The 23386-nt window shown below is 38.7% G+C and overlaps 1 protein-coding gene across 9 annotated transcripts in view; it reads left to right on the top strand.

Annotated features, from left to right (window-relative positions):
* The window catches only part of NEK1 (NIMA related kinase 1), a 63951-nt gene extending 42304 nt beyond the window's left edge, over window positions 1-21647 (top strand). For 5 of the 9 annotated variants that reach the window (XM_042468451.1, XM_042468452.1, XM_042468457.1 and 2 more), the window contains 8 exons: window positions 249-366; window positions 480-580; window positions 6867-7078; window positions 7638-7792; window positions 10520-10719; window positions 13029-13162; window positions 13414-13546; window positions 18631-20492. In XM_042468451.1, coding sequence (XP_042324385.1) covers window positions 249-366; window positions 480-580; window positions 6867-7078; window positions 7638-7792; window positions 10520-10719; window positions 13029-13162; window positions 13414-13546; window positions 18631-18731 — 1154 coding nt within the window. In that variant the 3' untranslated portion in view covers window positions 18732-20492. Of the gene's footprint in view, window positions 1-248; window positions 367-479; window positions 581-6866; window positions 7079-7637; window positions 7793-10519; window positions 10720-13028; window positions 13163-13413; window positions 13547-18630; window positions 20493-21371 lie in introns of those variants that run through there. The other 4 variants (XR_006104073.1, XM_042468454.1, XM_042468455.1 and 1 more) reach the window with 4 other exon arrangements.
* Window positions 21648-23386: the final 1739 nt, after the last annotated feature.

A 23386-nucleotide genomic window follows, 5' to 3' on the forward strand; every position in this document is an offset into this window, starting at 1 on the left:
GCAAAACAATGATAATATGTATCAGTAATTTAGTACCATTCCAAAACTATCATCTAATGTAATTTCAACTTACTCCTTTCCAGTTGTGCAGCTAAACACTGCCAGTATCACAGATGTTCATCCTGAACACTTTAAAAACAGCTTCTACACCTTATGGATCTTACAGTGCTATGTCACCTTAACTCTAGTGCAAATAAATACTTTCAACATGACCATCACTTTTTATGTTACCAATTTGTTTCGTTTAGAACCTGATGATTTGGAAGCAGAATTGCTAGAAGAAACCAAAGAAGATAAATGCAAAACAAATGCATTCCCTGCTGCTAATGATGCATGGGTTAAAGAAGAAAAAATAAAGGAACCACCGTAAGTCACCTCCCCCTTCAACTTCCTACAATTTAGAAATCCAGTTTTCAGTGTTAATTGTGACCTGTTCTACATAACTTTTTATTTCCCCTGGCTGTGATGGTCTTTCACAGATTACAGGATCATACTGAGAATAACCAATATGACAGTGAAGATCCTGCTGCAGAAGACCGAATGCTAAAAAGAATCCCAATCCATGATGAAGCATCAGTAGGTCAGCAACTGAAATATATAAAAATAATCTGAAATGAAATCAGAGATAACCTGATAATTCCTTTCTTCATTGTTTTGTCAAAATAAATAGGACAATTTTGACACTACTTACCTCTTGAGCCCCTCAGGCAAACGTCTCAAAAGAGAGACACAACAGTACAGTAAATTAATATGTGTGATGAGAAGTGACATTTTTGTGCAGGTGTTTTTGTTTTTGTTTTCCAAAAGCATTTAGATTAAATTGGTAATTAATGACTTGGTTAACTTTGGAGAAAATTAATTGTTCACAAAAAACTCATTACTAACTTTCCAACAGCGCTTTTGAAACTGACTGCTTTTCGGAAAGGGTTTTAGACTACTTTTAATAAAATGAAATGCAAAAGAAAGAAACAAAGCGCTGAATAAACTTGTCATTCATAATCATGGCTGAATCACATATGAATGGCAACTTACAGTTTTCTTTAAATCTGAATCTGACCATAAGGCTAGAAGGGCACAAGGTCCAGCTTACAGAGGTAAAGTTGCTTGTCAGTGAAAAATTAGAAAACGTTACCTTTCTGCCATGTACTTTTCTGGGGATTCCCAACACAGCCAGCATACTTACAGGGGAAAGGCAGTGGAAGCACACTGTTTGCTCCATAAATCCATTTTGTTTTTAAGAATTGTTGTAGCCTTTTTTATTATTATTTTTATTAAGCATTTTAAAAATTTACAAATAGCATACATGATTATCATATTGAACAAATTGTCAAACATTAAACACATATAAAAAGAAAGTTACATTCTTTTCCAACTTGTACTTCACATTAGTTTAAATTTTGGTCATCTAGAATTTATCTCAAAATTTTTAAATGACTTCAAAAAAGTTTGTAATATCCCAGATGTCATTAGTATTTTAATTTATTTAACCTATGTACCTCTTTTGTTTAGTCAGATCATTTTCTACTCAGGGCTTTGTCCTTGTACTGTATATATTTCTTAATAATTTTTATCTAACAAAGGAAAAGTAAGTATTGCAGGATCATCTTCCTCCACCTTCCTCCATCTATAACTACTAAAAGAAATGTAGTCTGTTTCCACAAGGGAAATAATTTTAATTTTAGCTGAAATTAATCTTTCTCTTGTGGCTTTATTTGTTATTTAATACTATTCCTTTACCCTTTTATTTTGATAATTACCTTTTTTCTCTGAGAAAATTTCCACACAGATGTTTAGAGGTTGAAACCAACAAACAATAATAATATAGTATAAATTACATTCAATATTATATCAATCTTTCCATATTACTTATATTTCTTCATATATCTTGAGGTACATAAAAAATTATAGTTTATATTCCATTCTTGTTTGATATAATCAAGTACATTATTCCAGTCCTTTAAGATTTTTTATTATTATTATTATTTTGGTATTTTGTTTGCATAATATTCTCATCAATTTGTCAGCTTCAATTGCTTCGAACAATTTCTTTATCCATTCTTCTATATCTGGTGTTTTCGGTTGCTGCCAAGCACGAGCCAAAGTCATTCTAGCTGTCGATATTAAATAGAAAATCAGTCTACCATATGTTTTTTCTAGTTCTTTCTTGGTAATATTTAACAAAAATAGTTCTGGAAGAAAGTTTAGTTTTATATTTAACATTTTGGACATTCCATTATAAACAGCTTTCCATTATTTTTTGACTTCTACACATGTCCACCATAAATGAAAAAAGGTTCCCTTTTCTTTACCACATTAGCAACAGCGATCTGAATTCTTGTTAGAGATTTTATGTAATTTTTCTGGAGTAATATACCATCTAAAAATACTTTATAATAGTTCTCTCTTATTGCATGGCTAGTTGTATACCTCAATTTATTATTCCAAGTGATTTCCTGTTGTTCAAAATCTATATTACATCCTATATTTCTAGACCACTGTATCATATTATCCTTATCCACATCCTTTTCCATTTCATATTTCAACAAGATTTTATACAATTTAGATAGCAAGGACTATGTACCTATACTTAATAAAGAACTTAATTCTGAATCGTTCCCATCCATCCAATTGTTCTGCTATCCAGATGGTATCTTTGTTTTATCTGCCAATACAGAAACCAACTACATTGTCTATCTTCTTCTCTAATCTTCTCTAAAGCTTTTAACCTGGTTTGATTTCCCTCATGTTTCAACGAGTTTTTATATAACAACCAAGTTTCATTTAACCAAGCATCGCTTTTATCCAAAGCTTCATGGGGAGATACCCAAGTAGGTATACCTTCACTTATATATCTTTTATATTTTTTCTATACAGTGGTACCTCGGGATACGAAATACCCAGGTTACGAAATTTTCGGGATACGAAAAAATCCCATAGGGAATCATTGTTCCGGGTTACGAATGTTTTTTCGGGTTACGAAAAAACTTTTGGTGCTTTTTTCGGCTTTTTCGCACGGAATCGCGGCTTTTCCCCATTAGCGCCTATGGCAATTCGGCTTACGAAGGCTTTTCGGGTTACGAAAGCGGCCGCGTTACGAATTAATTTCGTAACCCGAGGCACCACTGTACTTGTATTAGGTGTTTTCTTGTATAGTGATTATTTACAGCTTTATTAGCTTTTTCTTTCCCATAAAAAAGGAAGGTATGAAATCCAAATTTAAAAGCAGCGCCTTTTATTCTCAGTAAGTCTTTTTCTTTTAACTGATTCCAATCTTTGATAAAATTTAAACATGATGCTTCATAATATAATTTCTACTTTGGAACTAACATTCCACCTCTTTCTCGAGCATCTTGGAGGTATCTAAGTTTGATTCTAGGTTTTTTGCCATTCCAGATAAAATTTGCCAAATCTTTGTTGTAGTCTTTGAAAGGTTTATACGATATATTTTGTTTATTTCATAGGAGATTTCCATTTACGAGGTTTCTAAACATTCAGCCAGATATGGATTCAGAAAGTTTGATAAATTTTCTTTTTTCTTTTCAGGAACCACTCAAAGCTTTATACAGTTCTCTCATTTTCTGATCTTCCAAAGCTTTCCTGTCCAGTTCTCTCTCTTTATCCGATTTAAGTTTAGATGTTATGTCTTCTAGTTGTTTAGTCTTATTTTCCATTTGTATCATTCATTTGTTTGCCTTTGTAAAGTCCATTTTAGCATCTTCCAAAACTTGCCTTATGTCCCTTAATTCTGTCTTTATTTCATGTCTCACATTGGAGTGCAAATCTTTCATTTCTTGTCCCAAATTTCTTTGAAGTTTCATTTCATCTTTAATCTTTTTTATTTCCTCTAAAATTGATACCTGTTCCATTGAAGGTCTTCTGTGTGATTGTGATGAAGCAATTGCTGCTGCGGCAACTGACGATGCTTTCCTGGGATTTGTAGCCATATTAAAAAGAATTCCTTCCTTTAATTCACTTAAGTCTTTGAAATAATTTATTTTCTTTCGCAGAATGTATCGTAAGAGATTTGTATGTTATTACAGCTCAAGTTCTTTTAATATGATGTATTTTTCTAGAAGCAATTTCTCCTTATTATTTAAATATGGTCTCTATTATTGTTATTTAGTATTCAGTTTTATAATCTATTTTATATTATCTTCAATTCGCTTCCTTTGTGTTTCAATTCTCTTGTCTCTCTTAGTTTGATTTTATGCTTTATTACGCAATTTAAGTAGTCTGTTGTAAATCAAAGGTCACTGTTCCAAGAGATTATAGAGCATAGCTGTCAATTGGCTCTTTATTTGTCTCTCTATGGCAGGATTCAGACCGCCTAAAAGGGCGGTATGCCGCCGCCCTGGTTTGCTGCACAAGGGAGCCACAGCGGACCAACTGCGCAGCTCCCTCACGCAGCAAAAAGCGGGTTCTTTTTGTGGCGCGGTTGTGACGCCGCAAAGCGCCAATGCCGCACTTGCAGCATCACAAGGGCCCCGAGACGTGCAGACGCTAGGCGTCCATCACGTCAAAATGGTGGCACCCGTATGTACAGGGCGCTGCAATTTTGATGCCCTTGTCACGTGTGAGGGGCGTCTGAAAGCGCCACCCCTCACACGTCACGACTGAGCCCCATAGGGCCCGTCTAGCCAGCACCTATGTTAACCTTTGTAAGACAGATTGGCTTAAATGTATCTTTGCAGAGGTTACTTTCAATTGGTAGTTGCAAACTTTGCCTTGACTTCTTAAACTTCATTACTGTTGCAAGTTCTTATTAGTTGTTAATGGTCTGTGCAGGCGAGTCTGCTTAAAAGTGTAATTTGGGGTTTGGCTCTCTCTTTGGCTTTTAATTCACTTTTCCCTTCAATCCCTCCCTTTAGATTTTTTGTGGGCTTTTCGGGCTATGTGGCTGTGTTCTAGAAGAGTTTCTTCCTGACGTTTTGCCAGCATCTGTGGCTGCCGTCTTCAGATCTGAAGATGGCAGCCACAGATGCTGGTGAAACGTCAGAAAGAAACTCTTCTAGAACATAGCCACATAGCCCGAAAAGCCCACAAAAAACTATGGATGCCGGCCATGAAAGCCTTCGACTTCACCTCCCTTTAGATGTTCACCCTCCCCTCTTGGGCTTCTCTAATCCTGGGTAGGCTGCTTGTTGTGTCTTGTGTGTTGTTCCGCCCTTCTTCCTTCCGCAATCCTGTCTTTTTGCTCTATTATATTAACTTCTTTCGTTTGCTTTAATAATTTGTTCCTGGGGTTTTTTAGGGCCCTTGGTGTCTTCTATACCGCTCTTCCAGGACTGGCTTCCCTCCTGGGTGGAATAGTTGGTAGTTTCCCTCCCTTTTCGCCACGTACCTCACACAGCCATCTCTTCACACTGTGCTTGAGTACTCCAAGGCGGGTTTGCGAGGGCTCCGTGGCTTGATGAACAAAGGTTCGTGCCTGCGGAGCTCTGTGCTTCCATGAGGTCCCTGGTCTTCCCCCTTACCAGGAAAAAAGCCACCTTACTTTGCTCTTTGGGGTGATTTTGACTTCTCTCTCCCCTTTCCTGGCAGAACCCCCCAAAAAACCATGGAGGCTTGTGAGGAGCTCCTCGCAAGCACTCTCTTCTCACTCTCGCCCAGACTGGAAGTCTCCGAATTGTTGTAGCCTTAAATGGTTTTAAAAATGGCTTTCCCACTGTTTGCTAATTGGATCTCACACTGAATCTTGCCCTAATAGAAATCAAGTAAATATTGGCTTGTAGGACAGATATAGAAAAGCTATTTTAATTGTTTAATATAATACAATAGGAGTTGTATAAGAACCATTATTGCATCTAGTTTAATGGCAGTTAAGTGGGCAGAAGTGTTTACTGGTTCAAATGAAAATCATATTGAAATGAGAGGTAAGCAAAAATTTCTAAAATACCAGAAGAAATGTAGCAGTTGACTGGTCAAGACTAGCAGTTGCTTCTTATTTCCCAGTAATAGTAGAACAGCATTCTATACTACATCTGAGGAACAACCAGATAAAAGGCAGAATGAGTGGCACACACAGCTCTTCTCATCCAATTTTTCACTGCCATTTTCTGCCCCTGTAAATCTACCATTGGAGGCAGGTATCTCACATTGTCTCATCATAGGGCCAGTCCTGGAAATAACTTGCTCTCCCTGCCTTCTCCTAGGGGTGCTGAAAAGTAGGCAAGATTGCATTTTTCTGTTCTGATTACTATTATACTTGGTTGTTAACTTTTCGGGAGTACTTCTAACTTCCCTCCAGTTTCCTAAAGTTGCATGGTGCAGGAGGGTAAACAAAGGGTCTTGATCCAGACAGCTTGAAGCAGACAACAGCAGAAGGTCCACTGGCTGCACTTGCTCCTCACGGGACTGGAGAGGGCCATCCCCTGCATTTCATCACCCTCTTGTAGTTATTTATTTTGCTTTTAAAATATTCAGAATGGTTTTAAACAGGCATCGCCTTGGCCTTAATCTGTTTGGGAAAGCTCAAGTGATAGTGAAATTACCTCCATGCCTCTATGGGATTTGGCAGGTGTTCTGCCCCCGCCCGCCCGATCCCTAAAACTGAGGAACCACAAAAATGGTTGTGAAAAACTATGTGTTCCTCATCGCTACATTAAATGGTTGATCAGTGGTTCAACTGGCTCTTCCTTTAACAGATCTCAGATAATGAGAAGAAAAGAGAGACAGGTTTGATCAAGCAGTAGAACTTGTTAACCAAATTTTGCATTAATCAGTAATTTTTAAAATAAAGTAACATTTGTTAAATATCTAATTTCTTCGATACATTTTTGAACCTTTGACTATTATGCTTTGCTTATTGTTCAATGATTGTTAGTATTATATGCATTTGTGAAATTATTTGTTTATTATCATACCAGAAACCAATGATTCTGTACAACCGGAACCCTTTTTCCAGAAGGTGGCACAGCACCAAGCAAGGTTAATAGCTTTTCCAGTTCTGTCAGCACAGTCTTCCCTTGACGATTCTCTTCCAACAAGGTCACGTTCTGTGTCTCCAGAAAAAACAAAGGGCAAAAATTCACTATTGATAGGGCTTTCTACAGGTCTCTTTGATGCAAACAATCCAAAGGCAAGTGTAAAGAAATTTACTTCACTTATTACTGTATATATACATGAAAAGCAAGTATGGGTATGAAATGGTCTTCAATTTGAATGTCTAGTCAGGAGTAGGCAACTTTGGGGAGCTAAGGGTCCCAATCTTTCACCACTTAATTTGCCACAAGCTCTACTAGGTGTAGATTTTTTTAAAAAATGGAAAAATAAAATCCTATCCATATGCATGAGTAGTGGAATCTCCATATAGTTTTGGTTTTGGTGGACTGGTGTGGGACCTGGAACTGGTAAAATGCAGAAACAATAGCTCCTGGTTTTCACCAGAAACAAAAAAACAAATAAACTGCTGCACATATGCCTCGGGCACACACACCACGTCCCTCCCCACTTGCTGTCTGCAAATGGGTGAGACAGTGGACTCCACGTCTGCGAGTCAGGAGGGACAACTGTATTACCATTGCTACAGTATATTATGGTAAATTTATAGTTCTCATACATTAAATTTTTGGTTAAGACTTTAGAGAGGTTTTGTTTCTTGTTATGATCTGGTCATTTAACAGACTATTTCTTTTCAGTTGCTGAGGACCTGTTCACTCCCAGATCTTTCCAAGCTATATAGAACGTTAGTTGATGTCCCCAGTATTGCTGATGTACAGAATGAAGAGAATCTTGAAATAGATGATATGGAAGATGAGCCTGTCAAAGGAGGACACTCTGATTCTGATGACATGTGAGCATAATATTATTGTTGTTATTATTATATTATAATTTGAAAATAACTTTTCTCCAGCCATTGAGGCAAGGGAGATGGGATAACCAACCAATCTATGAATAATGAGGTATCCATGCACCCTGACTAAGATGAGGAATCTTTCAGCACATCTTCATAATCTGTAGAGGACTCCCTTAATCCATTTTACTCAAGATAGTGCTTTCTAGTGTTTTTGAATACAACCCATGCTGGTTGAAGGTGATGAGCATTAGAATTCACAAACATCTAGAGGGCACCAGGCAGAGAAATACTGCCCAAATCTGTGCAGTAGCCCTCATTCCTATCATACACAGAAGCACCTGTACCCAGAGTGTCTTCTCTGTAGCTAGTAAGCAGTCAGTGTTCTGCCAGACTTCTGTGATCAGCTCATTCCCATTCAGCCGTTTGAACCAGTTTTAGCATTCTGCAACATTACTGAATTTCAGAAGACATTTATTAATTTCAGAATGACCTGCCAGTAGATGCCTTCTGTATTGCTTATTGTAAACAGGGGATACAGATGCATCAAATTTTTGTTTCTTCATTTTCACTGTTTTCACAATGCAGCATTCTATTTTATTTCCTCTAGGAAGGCCACAACCTATCTTAAAGTCTGGAGATACTTCTGAATAACTATTTCATCATATTGGTTACTTTTTTCAGAAACTGAGTGAAATAATTTTCACAGCTACAGGAATACCTCAGTTAATGAAGCAGATGTGTTCCTGGGAATTACTTCTTTAACAGAAACTTCAGTACCAAAGGTAGAAATAACATGGAAAGAATAGGGATAGGTTGCTATAAATGAAACAACCAGGTCAGGTAAGCCTTGCATAAGTAAACAAAACCATTTGAGTCATCTAGAAACCACTTGAATACTTCATAAAAAATGTACCCAGGGATTGCTCTTCCCCCCAGCCTCTACTTTTCTTAGAATTTCCATTTTGTTTGCCAAACTTATAAATCTATGCTTGCTTTTTAAAAAGATGCTGGTGGTATCTGTTGAGGCTTATCTGCTCTCCTCTTTCTTCTCTATTTTGCTCTTCACCCATGTTTAGCAAGGGATTCCAAAGGCAGCTATATTTATCTTACCTGTTGTAGTCAGGCACATACACCTACAGCATGATCTGCTAGAACTTAATCCCATTTTTTCCTAGCTCAAGCTTTATTACACTGTTTACTTTAGACATGCTTCTGCAACCCAACATCAAAAGTTTGTATTTCTCCAGCCCTCTATCAACATCCTCTCAGTCCTGATGCTGCTAAAAAAAACCTTCTAACTAGAAGAAGAAATGGAGGGAAAGTGGGGTCTGGATAGGGACAAAAAGACTTTGTAAAAAGGAGTTTCTTTGTCAGAGGCTTTGTTAACTGAGGTATGCCTGTACCTTCTTGGCCAAAGAATATCTGCTCCAGCATCTCTTGCAAATAGTAACAGCATTTCAAGTGTATAGGTTTTGGAACTTTCCACGTTTGAAACCTATAAACCATCAGTTAGTCATCGGCTAATCCATTTTACCAGTAACAATATTTTTCTCCCTAATACTTTCTTATAAGATTTCCCTTGTTATAGTACATTGGCAGTGGGACAAAGAACCATGCATTGGTTTTCATTTCCTCTTCTTTGGTAATTAGCTTACTTGCTAATTAGCTTACTTGCTGTTCACCGCTATGATCTTTGGAATAGCGGTATATAAATAAAACTTATTATTATTATTATTATTATTATTATTATTATTATTACTATTATTACTATTATTATTATTGTGTTGGTCTGCTTACAGTTCTCATGTTAAAGCTTGTACTTCTCTTTTGTTTCCATTGCCCATAAATACACATTGAAAATCCAATTAAACTAGATTTACAGAGTTTATACCACACCATTGTTCCTGTCTGTATATTATAGAAAAGGAAGAGCCCCATCTGTTTGGGCATGTAGACTTGAAAGGGAAAGAGATGAATGGCATAAATAAATGAAATCCACTGTGAAGTTTCTCATATTTTTCTTGAAATTAAGGTGTAATACATGTGCTACTTTTTGCAGTATACTGTATATACTCATGTATAAGTCTAGAAATTTAGGTAAAAAATTGACCCCAAAAACCTGAGTCGACTTATCCACGGGTCAATGTAAGTACTGTATCTTAACTCTTATTTAAAAGAAGGAACCATCCCATGGTGAAGTCAAGAGTATAATCTGCCCTGAAAGCACTGACCCCCTCTACTTTCTCATCCATCCAGCCTTAAGAGTGAGCACAAAGATTTAAGTCTGCTTAAATTTTGGAAGTTATTTGACATTGTTTTGCTTTGCTTCATCCTTTAGATCCTTTGTTATATGCCCCTAAATTGTACCCTCTACCTATCCAAGAGTCATATCAAAATCCATAATTTTGGCACCCAGACCTGCCCTCGCTTATACATGAGGTTGACTTATAGTCGAGTATATACGGTAGTTGCTACCATAACACTGGTCACACCAGCCTAGATCCCGTGTTATCTAGTATGTTATATTGGCATTCCATAGCTCATCTGCACATTAATGTAGAACTCTTGCTAGGGAGTGGTTTTGCTCCAGTAGCCACACTTTAGGATGACACGTGGCTGAGTCCTTGAAATATTCTAATGTTTGTACCCTGCTCATCAGATTTTTCTATTGCTAAAATGTGATGTGCAGTTTTTGTTTGGCCTTTTCCAAAATTGGTATTAAAGTATGTTCGGAGAAGCAGATACAGACTTGCAAGAACTTCAAGCTTCAATGGAGCAGTTACTCAGAGAACAGCCTGGTGATGAATTCAGTGAAGAGGAAGAAGCAACTTTAAAACCTGGATGCCTAGCAAATGGTACAGAGGTGGATGAGGATGACAACAATCCTAGTAGTGAAAGTGCCCTTAATGAGGAATGGCATTCAGGTACAGTATAGCTCTATCCAGACTAAACCTTCTGTTTTGCAGAAAGAGGGCTCTAAAAGATTTTGAGTTAGAGTTAAGATTATATAAACAGGGACGCTGGCTTGCTGCAGATACATTAATCAGTGTTGAAACGCAAACTACTAAAACTTCAGCAAATTATACATGTGGTGCTGTACTTCTTGCCAGCATAGCGTAAATGGTTTGAATTTAGACTACAACTCTGGAGACCAGGATTCGATTCTCTGCTCAGGCATAAAATCTACTGGGTGATCTTGGGCAAGTCACATAATGTTAGCCTCAGGAGGAGGCAGTGACAAACCTCCTCTGAACAAAATGTGCCAAGAAAACCCCATGATAGGGTCTCCATAAGTCAGAAACAACTTCAAGGCACACAACAACAAGCAGTACATCTTAATCTGATTTACCGTATTTTCCGGCGTATAAGACGACCCCCAACTTTTCCAGTTGAAATATAGAGTTTGGGATATACTCGCCGTATAAGACTACCCCTCTTCCGACGCACACCAAATAAAAATTTTAAAAATCAGATTTGATTTCAATAAGGTAATTTTAATTCAAATGCTTATGACATGCAGGTACTTAGCAGGAAAACTTGTTGTATGCAAAGGCTGCTTGGATTGGTCAGCTCTCCCTGCCTGCCCAGCCCTCCCTGTCTCCAAGATTTTATTCTACCGTACTTGTACAGCGCCTCCCTTCCTGCTTTCATATGGTTGCCACATACGGAGGGGATGTGGCCGTGGCCATTTTGAGCTCCCCCTACCATATGCGGCGACCGCAGATTCTCCAGTCCAGCTTGGAAGTTTCAGCACCCACCCTATAAGATGACACCTAGCGTATAAGACGACCCCCGACTTTTGTGAAGATTTTCCTGGCTTAAAAAGTAGTCTTATACGCCAGAAAATACAGTACAGTACTTAATACAAGCTCTGATCAACATTGGTTGCACTAAGAACTAAACAGTGCTAATAAAGATACATTTGCCATGAACTCTCCATTTAAAAAAAAGCAACTGGTGTACTCACATATGAATTATAATATGTGGATATGAGCATTCCTAATGTAGATCATACCATAGCATGCTGTACACCGATCATATCTATAGAACTTTATAACTTCCTGGATAATTTGTTTTTAGTAATTTTGCACATATGTAATGCAACATTTTACAGGCAGAGGGTGCCTTTGTACAATTCCCCACTGAATACAGTGGGATACTAGCTTTATGCAGAGTGTTGGAAATTGCTCTGTGGTCTGAATAGCTTATGGGCGTTTTCAAATTTTACAGGAGAAACAAATAAAATAAAATAAAAGTCTTCCATGTATGTAGTGACACTTCTGAGATTTCTCACTTTTTATTGAAGCTGCCTTGAGTATAACTGCTTTGTAGTGTGCTCTTACTGAAAGAAATACTCTGCTTTTAAATTCTGTCATAGGGCTAACATGCCCATGTTACTGTGTTATCAAAAATATTCCACATGATGATGGGGTTCTCTTCATTGGATTTGTATGTGTTTTCTGAGAGATGTTTCATACAAGTTTATGTGCATGCATGGGATCTCTGTAATTGAACATATTCAACATACTTACTTGGACATTTTTTATTTCTAAAAACACCTCTATGTGCAGTAGGAGGACTGAGTTTTTATTGTTATTAAAAATACTTTCATTTTAAACTATGAGCAGGTACCAGGGCCTTCCAGCATGTACAGTCAAACCTTCCTATCCATGGCCTTGCCAACACTGTCGTGCGCATGTTGCACCACAATTAAGGGAACAGGATTTGAGGTCCTGTGGAATTTGCCATCTGCAAGGGGGTCCAGAATAGACCCCCCCCCTTGATATGAATCATCCAAAGGGGTGATTTTACTAACTGATATGACTTTCATCAGTCACTAGGCCTTACTACAATCATATTTGCACTCCCAAACCTTCTCTGGATTCTTGAGAGCCAGTGTTTTAGTAGCACAATGTCCTGCAAGAGGGAAGGGGGGGGAGTTTTGTTTTATTGGCAACCTAGCACCACACAGCATTAGTTGTGGGTAGTTTTTCCAAGAAAAAGATCTGTGACCAGTTGAAAATTCCTTGCAATATATACCAATATAATTTTGACGTGTGTGTGTGTTAAAAAAAAACAATGTGCTCCATGGACTTGAGTATTTTTAGTATTACAGATTCAGATTTGAGTAGTTGTCTCAGTAGTAAAAGGGGCATGTATTAGTAGTGAAGGCAAATTGTGTGTTATTACAAAAGCGATGGAATGCTAAAATGTCTGTTTATTTCTTTTGTAGACAACAGTGACAATGATAATGCTAGTGAATGTGAAGGGTATGATAGTATCTTTTGTCATTTGGAAGAGCTAAGATGTGAACTGGAGCAAGAAATAGGCTTTGAAAAATTCCTTGAAGTTTATGAGAAAATAAAGGTTTGTAGAATGTTTTATCTGAAGAAAGTAGAAGGGAAGTTGTAATCTATTAATAATGATCCATTATTGCAAAGGGTGAATTTTAGATTTTGTTTTAAACTAATTTGGTATTTATATATCTAATTTCTTGTCTTGATACCACTTTGCAAAACAACCATGTAAAATAAATGAGCAGGAGTTGCATTGTATTCTTTGTGATTTTGTAATGTTTCCTTAAAATAATTTATTTATTTCAGTGCCTTTTCTCTTAGGCTATACACGAAGATGAAGACGAGAACATTGATATATGTTCAACAATTGTTCAAAACATTTTAGGAAATGAACACAAGCATCAGTATGCCAAAATCCTTCATTTGGTAATGGCAGATGGAGCCTATCAGGAAGGTAAGCTATCTGAAAACTGAATAGCTACAATTATCCTTTTGTTACCTCAGTTTTCTTAGCTGTGCCAGCTCTTTCATAGATCATCTTTTTGTTTCTGCTGTAATTGTTACTTCCTATATTTACTCAACTTTTGTTTTTCTTAAAATATTGATACTAAAGACAGTAGCATACATAAGTAAGATTTTTTTCTTAATTTTTAAAAATCTGTAACCAGACTGCTAAATTCATCCTCCAAGTTAACAGAACAGATTATAACTACCTGCACAGGTGGACAGCCATTGGTGGCTACATTGGCCCCCAAGACTTTGAAGTCATATAAAAACAACAAATGTCAGATGTAAGGACAAGTTGTATACCTGTAACTATAAGTGGTCAACTGTGCACTCATACAATGTATTATCCTGCACCTGTGCAAAGCACCATTCAGAACCTTCTAGAAAGTTTTGGTGGTAGCTCCGCCCACCTCCACCAACCCTGTATAATCTTGCCAAAACCATCAGTTCCATAAATGCAAATACAACCATCTATAGGGACCAGCAGGAAACTTCATCCAAAAACTTCCTCTACTTGTAGGAGTATGTACACCTGTTTGAAGGATAATGGGTGGTGGCGATGATTTCCTGTACACCAGCAAGCAAAGAAGCTAAGGTTTGATCCTTCACTCTGTGAACATCAGGGTGTCAAAGTCTGGGTGCCTGACTTGGCCTCAGTATAGTGTGAGGAGATTTGGTCTGAGTGAAAGTTGAATGTAAACCTCCCAAGATGGATGGGGAAGCAGAGTGAACCGCAGCTCTTGGGGCCACCAGAGTGTGATCAGAATGCAGATGGCCTTATCGTGGTGGAATTTGAAGATTGCCCATGTGAGGAATGGGAAGGGTAAAAAGACATATTGTTTAGGACCTCTCCAGTGATACAGGAAGGTATCTCTGTGCAACTACCCTTGATAAGTCTGGGAACAGTACTGCTTGGATTGGGTATTCTCCTTGAACATGAAGAGATCTCTCTGGTTCTTCTCTGTGAATCACACAGTTGGGGTGTCCTGCACTCCCACAGTGCATCTTCAGAATGTACTGCTTGCATTGAATGTTCTCCTTGCACATGAAGAGATTAGCTCTGGTTTACCCCACTGATGAAAAACTGAATCCTGTATTTGTGATGGAGCCACCACCTGTGCTTGGACATCTTACCCAAAGTGTCTGCTAGAGTATTGTTTTCTCCAGGGAAACAAACAATCAGTACCATAATGCCTCTTTTTCAGTGAAGCAGTCCCAGAACCGCAGTGTACACCCAGGGAAAGTGGTGGAATAGGTATCTCCCTGCTTGTTCAGAGAGTACATGACAATGATGTAGCCAGTTATATCCTTACTACCTTGTCCTGTAGCAGTGTCTTGAATAAATGGAACATGTTCCCTATGGCCAACTGTTTCAGAACACTTATGTGAAGGGAACTGTGTGAACAGTTTATCAAGATGTGCCCCCTCACTCATCCCAATATTGATGCATCTATCATGACCGAAGCCTGGGGTAGAAGAGGAGAAAAGAGTATGCTGCCCTGTACATAGCAAGGTGACAGCTACCAATGGAGAGGTCATGTACCATCCTCAAGATGGTCAGCCATTTCTTTGGGGCATCTTGGAATGGATAGAAGCTAACGATCAGCTGCAATCTGAGTACCGATGTCGTGGACAAGCTCCTTGGTAGGGTGAGGAAAACAACTTGCCCTCTCGACCCTTGCCCATCATGGTTGGCAGTCCAAGGGAGGGATGCATTGAGGAAGTTCCTTATGGATATCATCAATGCATCCTTCAGGGAAGGACATATTCCATCTTGTCTGAAGGAAGCGGCTGTTAGGCCACTTCTGAAAAAACCTTCCCTTGACCACCTGGATTTGAATAATTACAGGCCAGTCTCTTTACTACCATTTTTGAGCAAGGTGATCGAGAGGGCAGTTGCTCTTCAACTCCAAGCTGTCTTGGATGAAACTGATTATCTAGATTCATTTCAAACTGGCTTCAGGACAGGCTTTGGGGTTGAGACTGCCATGGTTGCCTTGATTGACGATCTGCATCTGAGCATTGACAGGGGTAGTGTGACCCTGTTGGTGGTCCTAGACCTCTCAGCGGCTTTCGACACGATAGATCATGGCATCCTCTTGGACTGCCTGAGGGGGTTAGGTATCGGAGGCACTGCATTGCAGTGGTTCCAGTCCTTCTTCTCAGGCAGGTCCCAGAGGATGCTGTTAGGGGACAGCTGCTCCAGTAAAAGGGAGCTCACCTGTGGGGTTCCACAGGGTGCTATACTGTCCCCGATGTTATTTAACATCTATATGAAGTCGCTGGGTGAGATTATTCGGGGTTATGGAGCTGGGTGTTATCAGTATGCTGATGACACCCAGATCTATTTCTTCGTGTCTCGTTCGTCAGCCTTGAATTCTGATGGCATCTCCTCTCTCAATGAATGTCTCCGGGCAGTAATGAGCTGGATGAGGAAAAACAGATTGAAACTGAATCCGGACAAGATGGAGGTGCTCACGGTAGCAGCCCCGAAACCAAGAATTGGGTTGCAACCTCTAGTCCTGGATGGGGTCGCACTCTCCTCTAGTGACTGTGTTCGCAGTCTGGGGGTGCTCCTTGACTCGTTGCTCCTGATGACAAATCAGGTAAATGCGACAGTCAGGAGCGCCTGTTATCAGTTTCGGCTGATACGCCAACTGCACCCTTTTCTGGAAGAAAGGGATCTCAAGACTGTTGTACACGTGCTGGTAACCTCACATCTAGATTTCTGTAATGCACTCTGCATGGGGCTACCCTTGTGCTTGATTCAGAAACTGCAATTAGTACAGAACATGGGAGTGAGAGTAGTGTCAGGAACATTGAGGAGGGACCATATTACTCCAGTATTAAAGTCCCTCCACTTGCTGCCTATTAGTTTCCAGGCCCAGTACAAGGTGTTGGTTATCACCTTTAAAGCCCTAAATTGCTTGGGTCCAAACTATCTCAGGGACCGCCTCCTCCAATATAATCCTCCCCACACACTCCGGTCCTCTGGGAGCAATTTGCTGCAGCCTCAAAGATCTAGGCTTTTGGCTACCTCCCAGAAGGCTTTTTCTGTTGTTGCCCCCAGATTATGGAACGACCTGCCCGACGAGATCCGTCAATTGACATCTTTAGACAGCTATAAAAAGGCTGTCAAGACGGATCTCTTCCGGCAGGCCTTTCTTGGATAGATAATCCCGGCCTCAGGAACCCTCTTCTCATGAGAGCCCAAGGTCCTCCCTGGAAATTTAAGTAGAATGCTACCACAGTTTACTGTTTTGTCTTGTTTTATTTTGTAATAATGTGTATCTGTTGATGTTGTTTTGTTGATTTTAATTATAATTGATTTAATAACTTTTTAAGGGGGGGAGGGAAGTAGATTTTGATGCATAATGTATTGTATTTTATTACTGTTAGCTGCCCCGATTGACCTCAAAGGGGCGGGATATAAATAATTTTTTATTTATATTATTTATTTATTTATGATGAACTGGAGAGGCCACATTTAGAGACAGGTGTGATGTGTGACTGACATGATTGATGCCATAAACCCCAGGGTGGTATTTACCTGCCTGGCTGTGAGTTGTGTGTGGTGGAGACATCAGAGGACATACTGGCAGAGCACCTCAAAGCATTGTCAGGGAGAAAAGCTGCTTGAAACCTCAGATCCAAGATTGCCCTGATGAATATCTGCTATGTGAGCATTAAGTGAATTTTGTGTTGGTTCAACATCAGTCCAAGATGGTGGAGAAGATCCAGGACCATTTCTGTGTCTGCCAAGAATTGTTTTTGGAAGGAGGTACAACAAACCTGTTGATTCTTCCTATCTGCAAGCTTGCCATCCAAAGATTGGAACATCCACAGATGTCCCCACTGTGTTCTCCTGAGTGGCAGTGTGTGGACAGAGCCATAACATTGGCATGGCCAGGGTGCTGGCACAGCCGCATGCATGTCATGTCTCCATTCTGAATGAGACTTGGGGTCCTGTGCAATTTGCCATCTGCAGGGGGGTCCAGAATGGAATCGCTGCAGATAGAAATGGCCAACAGTATAAGGATAAAGGATGACACCTAGCTTCCAAATAAAAGCTGCTGCCACTGCCATAGCTTTTGTGAAAACAGAAGGTGTTCTGTTGAGACCTAAGAGTAGGACCCAGAATTAGAACACCCATCTCCCCACCGTGAAGCAGAGGAATCTCCGATGAGATGCTCAAATTGAAATGTGAAAGGAGGCATCTTTCAAGTTCATAGTGGCAAATCATTCACCCTCCTGTATCAAGGGAAGGATCAAGCTGAATCATCATTCAGAAGCAACATGGGCTGATGTAGTTTACACCTCAAAGCTCTAAGATGGATCACACACCCCTCCTTCCTTCTTAGTGACAATGAAGTATGTTTTAGAGAATAAACTTGGACGGTAGTGAATGACTGGAACATGTTTGATGGCCCCTTTTGACAAGAGAGTATACACCTCTTGGAATTACATGGTGGAAGGAGCCGTAGGTTTTTTGATGTCTGTATGGAAATGCTCTTTGAATTTGATAGCATAATCTCTTGATAATATTCATGACCCAGGAGTCTGAAGTGATATAGGCCCAGGTAGAGTGGTATTTCTCAAGCTAATCATGGAAAGGAGGCATTTACATTGGTGAAATAGTAGACTTCTGATGGAATACAGTGGGGAAAAAAGCCTTGGCATTGGTGATACAGTGGCAGCAAAACTGTTGCCTGAAGGAGAGTCAAAGACAGTGCTTGGATGTCTCTTTGTGTCATTTTTCAGATTGGCTGATTTATATCTTGGGGTGGAGGAAGCTTATGTCTGACCAAAAGGGGATAGCAGTGAGAGTGTTCAATGGTACTGAGACAGGTGGAGAGAATGGTCTCTTAGAGATTGTACCATACCAGTACCCTAAGTGTCTGGGTCTGAAGGTAATCTGGACAAGTGGACTGAAGCAGTACATTAGCTTAACAGTTGTAAACCGCTTAGACACTGCTTAGGCAGTATGAAGCAGTATATAAATGAAGCTTGTTTGTTTCTTTGTTTGTACAGCATGCCCATACCGACTGCAGGCTTGCCATCCACAGATAAGCTCCAGCTTTTTAAATGGGTGTGCTGCATGTGTTCGCGCACACATGTGTGTGCACTCATGAAAACAATGGAACTTGAGGTCCCACATGTTTTGCTATCTGCAGAGGGTCCAGAGCAGATCTCCCACTGACAGCAAAGAACCACTGTACTTCCTAACTGTTGACCTCATCTTTTGATCAACATTAATTTGCAGGTTTATACTTACTGTAGCTTGGGTTTATACATACTGATTTTGAACTCCCAATTTAAATAAATCATAATCATTAGTTTCACAGTAACATGACTAACTTTGCAGGAGCAAAGGAGAGAAAGATGTGAACTTGTACAGCTGGCACTCCATATCCATGGATTCTGCTTTCACATATTAAACAATCCACAGCTTGAAAATATTCTAAAGATTAATTTAAAAAGAACACCTTTGAGTTTGCTTTTTAAAATTAGGGACACTATTATTCTATGACATTCTATATAGTGAGACTTCAGCAGCCATGAATTTTTTGTATCCCTGGGGCTCCAGGATCCAAATCCCATTAGATACCAAGGATCCACTGTATAGCATAACTACAGCTCTCTTAACAGTGATCAATACGATTTATACACAATAAATTATTAAAAGTTGTAGTTAAAGTAGTTATGCTTAGTAAACTGTTTACTTCAATATATTAACTATTTTTAAATTTTTCTTCTTTCCAGACAATGATGAATAACACCTTTATGACATTCTGAGCACAATGTAGGTGTATGGATTTTTTTGTGTAAAATAACAAGGCATAAATGAAAAATAACCATTTATCAGGACAGCCTTAAAGTCTTACTGATTACCTGTAAGACATGGGAAAACATGATGCTCTTCACTGAAAGGCTGTTTATAGATTTCCTTTGACATATCATTTTGTTCCTTCAACAAACAACTGAAAAGGCTATGTTATATTTAAGACAAATAGCAATGAATAGAAAGGCTGACTCAGAAGTGATTTACTGTTTGAGAGATTATCATGTATGAATAAGCTCGTGTCACATTAGTTGCTGTTTGTTTAAATCTAAGCAGTTAAAAAGAAACCAAACTGAGAAGACCTTTTGACTTTGTTTTCTGTTCAAGATTTATGGAAATGACTCACTGAAATCAGTGGAACATTTCCATACAATACACATTCAGGATCAAAGTATTTTGAGTATTTCACATTTTGTGTCTGTATATATACATGTGTGTACATAATGATCTTTAGAATTAACAATATTTTTGTCACAATCTATTTAACATTTTTTCTGTAAATCAAAGCAAATGATGAATCATTTTCAAGACTTGATTTTATTTCTGTGGTTCAGTAAAAGAATGGCCCATGAGAGTTTCTGTAAATTTTCTATTGTAAATTATAGCAGCTTGCAGTATGAAGATTTATTTTACTGTAGTACTATGTACTCAGAATGTTACTCACTTTTTTCATCTGTAATTAGGACCATCGTAGGAGTGGCTGAAATCAGAATTTAAAATGTTTTGCTGCTGCTGTTTTGAAGACAAGATAGATGTCTTCTGCCTAGATTATCTGGAGGGGAAAACATAGTTTTATTGCCCCTCCATTCCTTATTTGTGGGGGCAATTCCTATGAGATGATGATGTAAAATATTTCTAGTGTGCAATAGACAATGTCAGCAAACTTAGTAAATCAATTGTAACACAAGGCGCTTTTTGCTGAAAAAGCAGATCTGTATTTCCTGGCTAATAAGGCAAGTTTGAAAGTATGTGGAGTCACAATTAGTCTAGCACTAAAATTTGGAGTTATGTTTTATTTCTAACAACACAGAATAAATGTTTTACTTTTGTATGACTGAGTTTTTCTTTTGGTTTAGATAATCAATTTATTTCCATGCTCATTTGGTACATTTTATGATCATACTGAACTATACCTCTTCTTAACCTCGTTCTACTATTTATTCTTTTAATTCATAGTGATATCTATAGATATTACATTACATTGCACAGTTTATCTCAAATAGAGCATGGAAATTCATTTATTTGTTTGTACAGTATTCATATATTTACATCCAAGTAAACACAAAACACATATTCTCATCTTATTTCATTGAAAAGCTGGTGAAGTAAACCTTTTCCTGGACTAGACACTTCAGGCTGAAGAACATAATTGAATCTTCTCCAATAGAGAAAATAGTTAGATAGAAAAATAGTATATCAGGGAGAAGGATTTTAGCATAGCCTCCAAGCCATGTGAGCTTTTAGGGTGCAACGTTAAATAGATATTTTTCAATAAAACATGGCCTCCCAGGAATACTGTATGCATTTCTGCCATTAGTAATCATTCAGAAAGTGATATCCAAGGTTCAAATAGAAAAGGCTATGGTGGTATTAATAGCATCATATTGGCCACTTTGTCCTTGGTTTTGGACTCTTCTTCAGAGGTCTTTCAAAAATCCTTGGCAGTTACTGAGAAGGTAAGATTGTTGCATCAAAGTCTGATTTTTTATTGTGATCTGGGCTGGCTAAAACTAGCCTTGTGGACAATGAGAGGAATTTTTTAAGTCAGGGAGGTCATTCAGAGCAGGTGTTGGACACATTATTAGCATTCAGGAAAGATTCAGTGACTAGAATTTATGACATGACATGGAAGTCTTTCAGTTCATGGTGTTTGTTGAATAGTGTTGGCGTACAATGTGTACAAGTAAGTGATGTGCTTGCTTTTTTGCAGGACAGTATAAGCAGAGGTTTAAGACCACATACCTTTAAAAGACAGGTGGCTGCTTTAGCAACAGACGGTGGAGAAGGTGGTGCACTGTCAACACACCTGCATATTAGAAGGTTCATGAAAGGTGCTGCTCTTATGGTGCTCCCAACTGTATATAGGTTTCCATCTTGGGGTATCAATTTGATGTTGAATGTGTTAACTAAGGCACCATTTGAGCAGATAAAGGATTCATCTTTGAGGCTGCTATCATTTAAGGTCACATTTCTTGTTGCAAATACAGTTACAAGATAAGTATCAGAACTGTCAGCATTATCTATAAATAAAAATTATGCAGTTTTGACCAAGACCAGCTTACATTTATGTTAGATCTTACCTTTCTCCCAAAGTGCATTATCAATAAGGGACATTTTCAGCACTTACCTAATTTCTGCCCAAAACCAGAACATCTTATGGAGGAAAAAAAATGACATACTTTAGATGTTAAGAAGGCAGTGAAGAGATACATTAGACAAACAAAAGAATTTAGGCATATAAAATTATCATTTGTATCCTTGCATGCTGTAACCATAGGATGTAGGGCATCAAAATAAATTATTTCTAGGTAGATTAAGGCTGGTATATGTTTATGTTAAGACTATGCCAAGGAATGAAAGCCTAAGCATGTGTGGCCGCATTCCACTCATTCAATGGCAAAGAGCACTGCTTTGCAGTGTTAGTGTCTTTGGATGAAATGTGTGATGTGGCTGGATGGGAAGAGCCTTCAATTGTCATCAGGCATTATAAGATCAATAAATGCAGTTCAGCACAGGCCCCTTTTGGCTATAAGGTGCTTCAATTAGTGAGACAAGAATGGCACCATTACACATCCTGGAGTGATGGGATATGGGTAATCTCCAGTGTTTTTCATGGATTGCTCCTCCTGTTTATCCAGAGAATGAGCTGTTGATACTTACTGTGAATGTTTATTCTTGGATAGGAGGAGCAGCTGTTCACCCCTACCTGTTGGATGGCTGCTATAACAAGAATAAGAGCAAAATTAAATAAAATCAATTAATGAATTGGTTTGGATCAAGGAAATAGGTCTATAGTTGATGTAGATACAGTATATAAGTTTGTAGACAAGGTTTTGGAATTAAACTGACTGAGATGGGAGATGAGTCAACAACTGTAATGGAAAAGAACTTAGGATTCCTGCCTGGTCAACTGGCATGTGGGGAAAACCAGTGTTTTTCATGGACTGCTGCTCCTTCAATCCAAGAATGAACATTCACGGTATATAGCTACACCTAATTTCCTTCTCCTGGAGCATGTGGCCTACCTGTAACAGTGAGCTACAGTGCAGAAACAGATACATTCACTGGAATGGTATATACATTTCTGGATTCCTAGAAGGAAGGATAATTTAAGAAGAACATTTCCACAAGAGGGTGTTGAAAAGTCCTTGGATTTACCCACATCTCAGAATGTGAGCTTAATATTGTCACTGTGGCTTGGAAGAGTATTCTTTTATATTTAAATTGTCACTTTACAGGATCATTGCTGTGCCATATACTTTTTTAGTGCATTGATAGAACCGTGTCAATAAAAAGTGTGGAATTTTCACATGCTGAGCTCCAGGCGGTCATCAGGTTCATGTTCCTGCAGAAGAAAACTCCAAAGGAAATTCTCAAGTGTATGATGCAAACACTGAATGACAGTTTTTTTCCCACTCTTCATTCCAAAATCTTCCTGCTCCTAACCTTAACCGCTTTTCTCTCCTCTCGTCTTTGGTTCCCATCAGTGCCTTTAAAAAAGAAGAGAAAAGCCTTGTCTTACCTTTCCTTGGCCTCTTTCCAATGCTTTCACCCCTTCAACCCCCTTCCCTTGGGATTTATGGGATTTTCAAATGGCTGGCCATGGACATGCCCAGATCTGTCCAGTGTGAGGAAAAGATTGCTGTCCTGCCTAGAAATTCTCCCCTCCTGTCCTTTCATTGGCCCGGTACATACCGCCAATAAGCGGCATACCAGGGCCAATAC

Source organism: Sceloporus undulatus, chromosome 5, assembly GCF_019175285.1.
Source record: "Sceloporus undulatus isolate JIND9_A2432 ecotype Alabama chromosome 5, SceUnd_v1.1, whole genome shotgun sequence".
Taxonomy (NCBI): Eukaryota; Metazoa; Chordata; class Lepidosauria; order Squamata; family Phrynosomatidae; genus Sceloporus; species Sceloporus undulatus.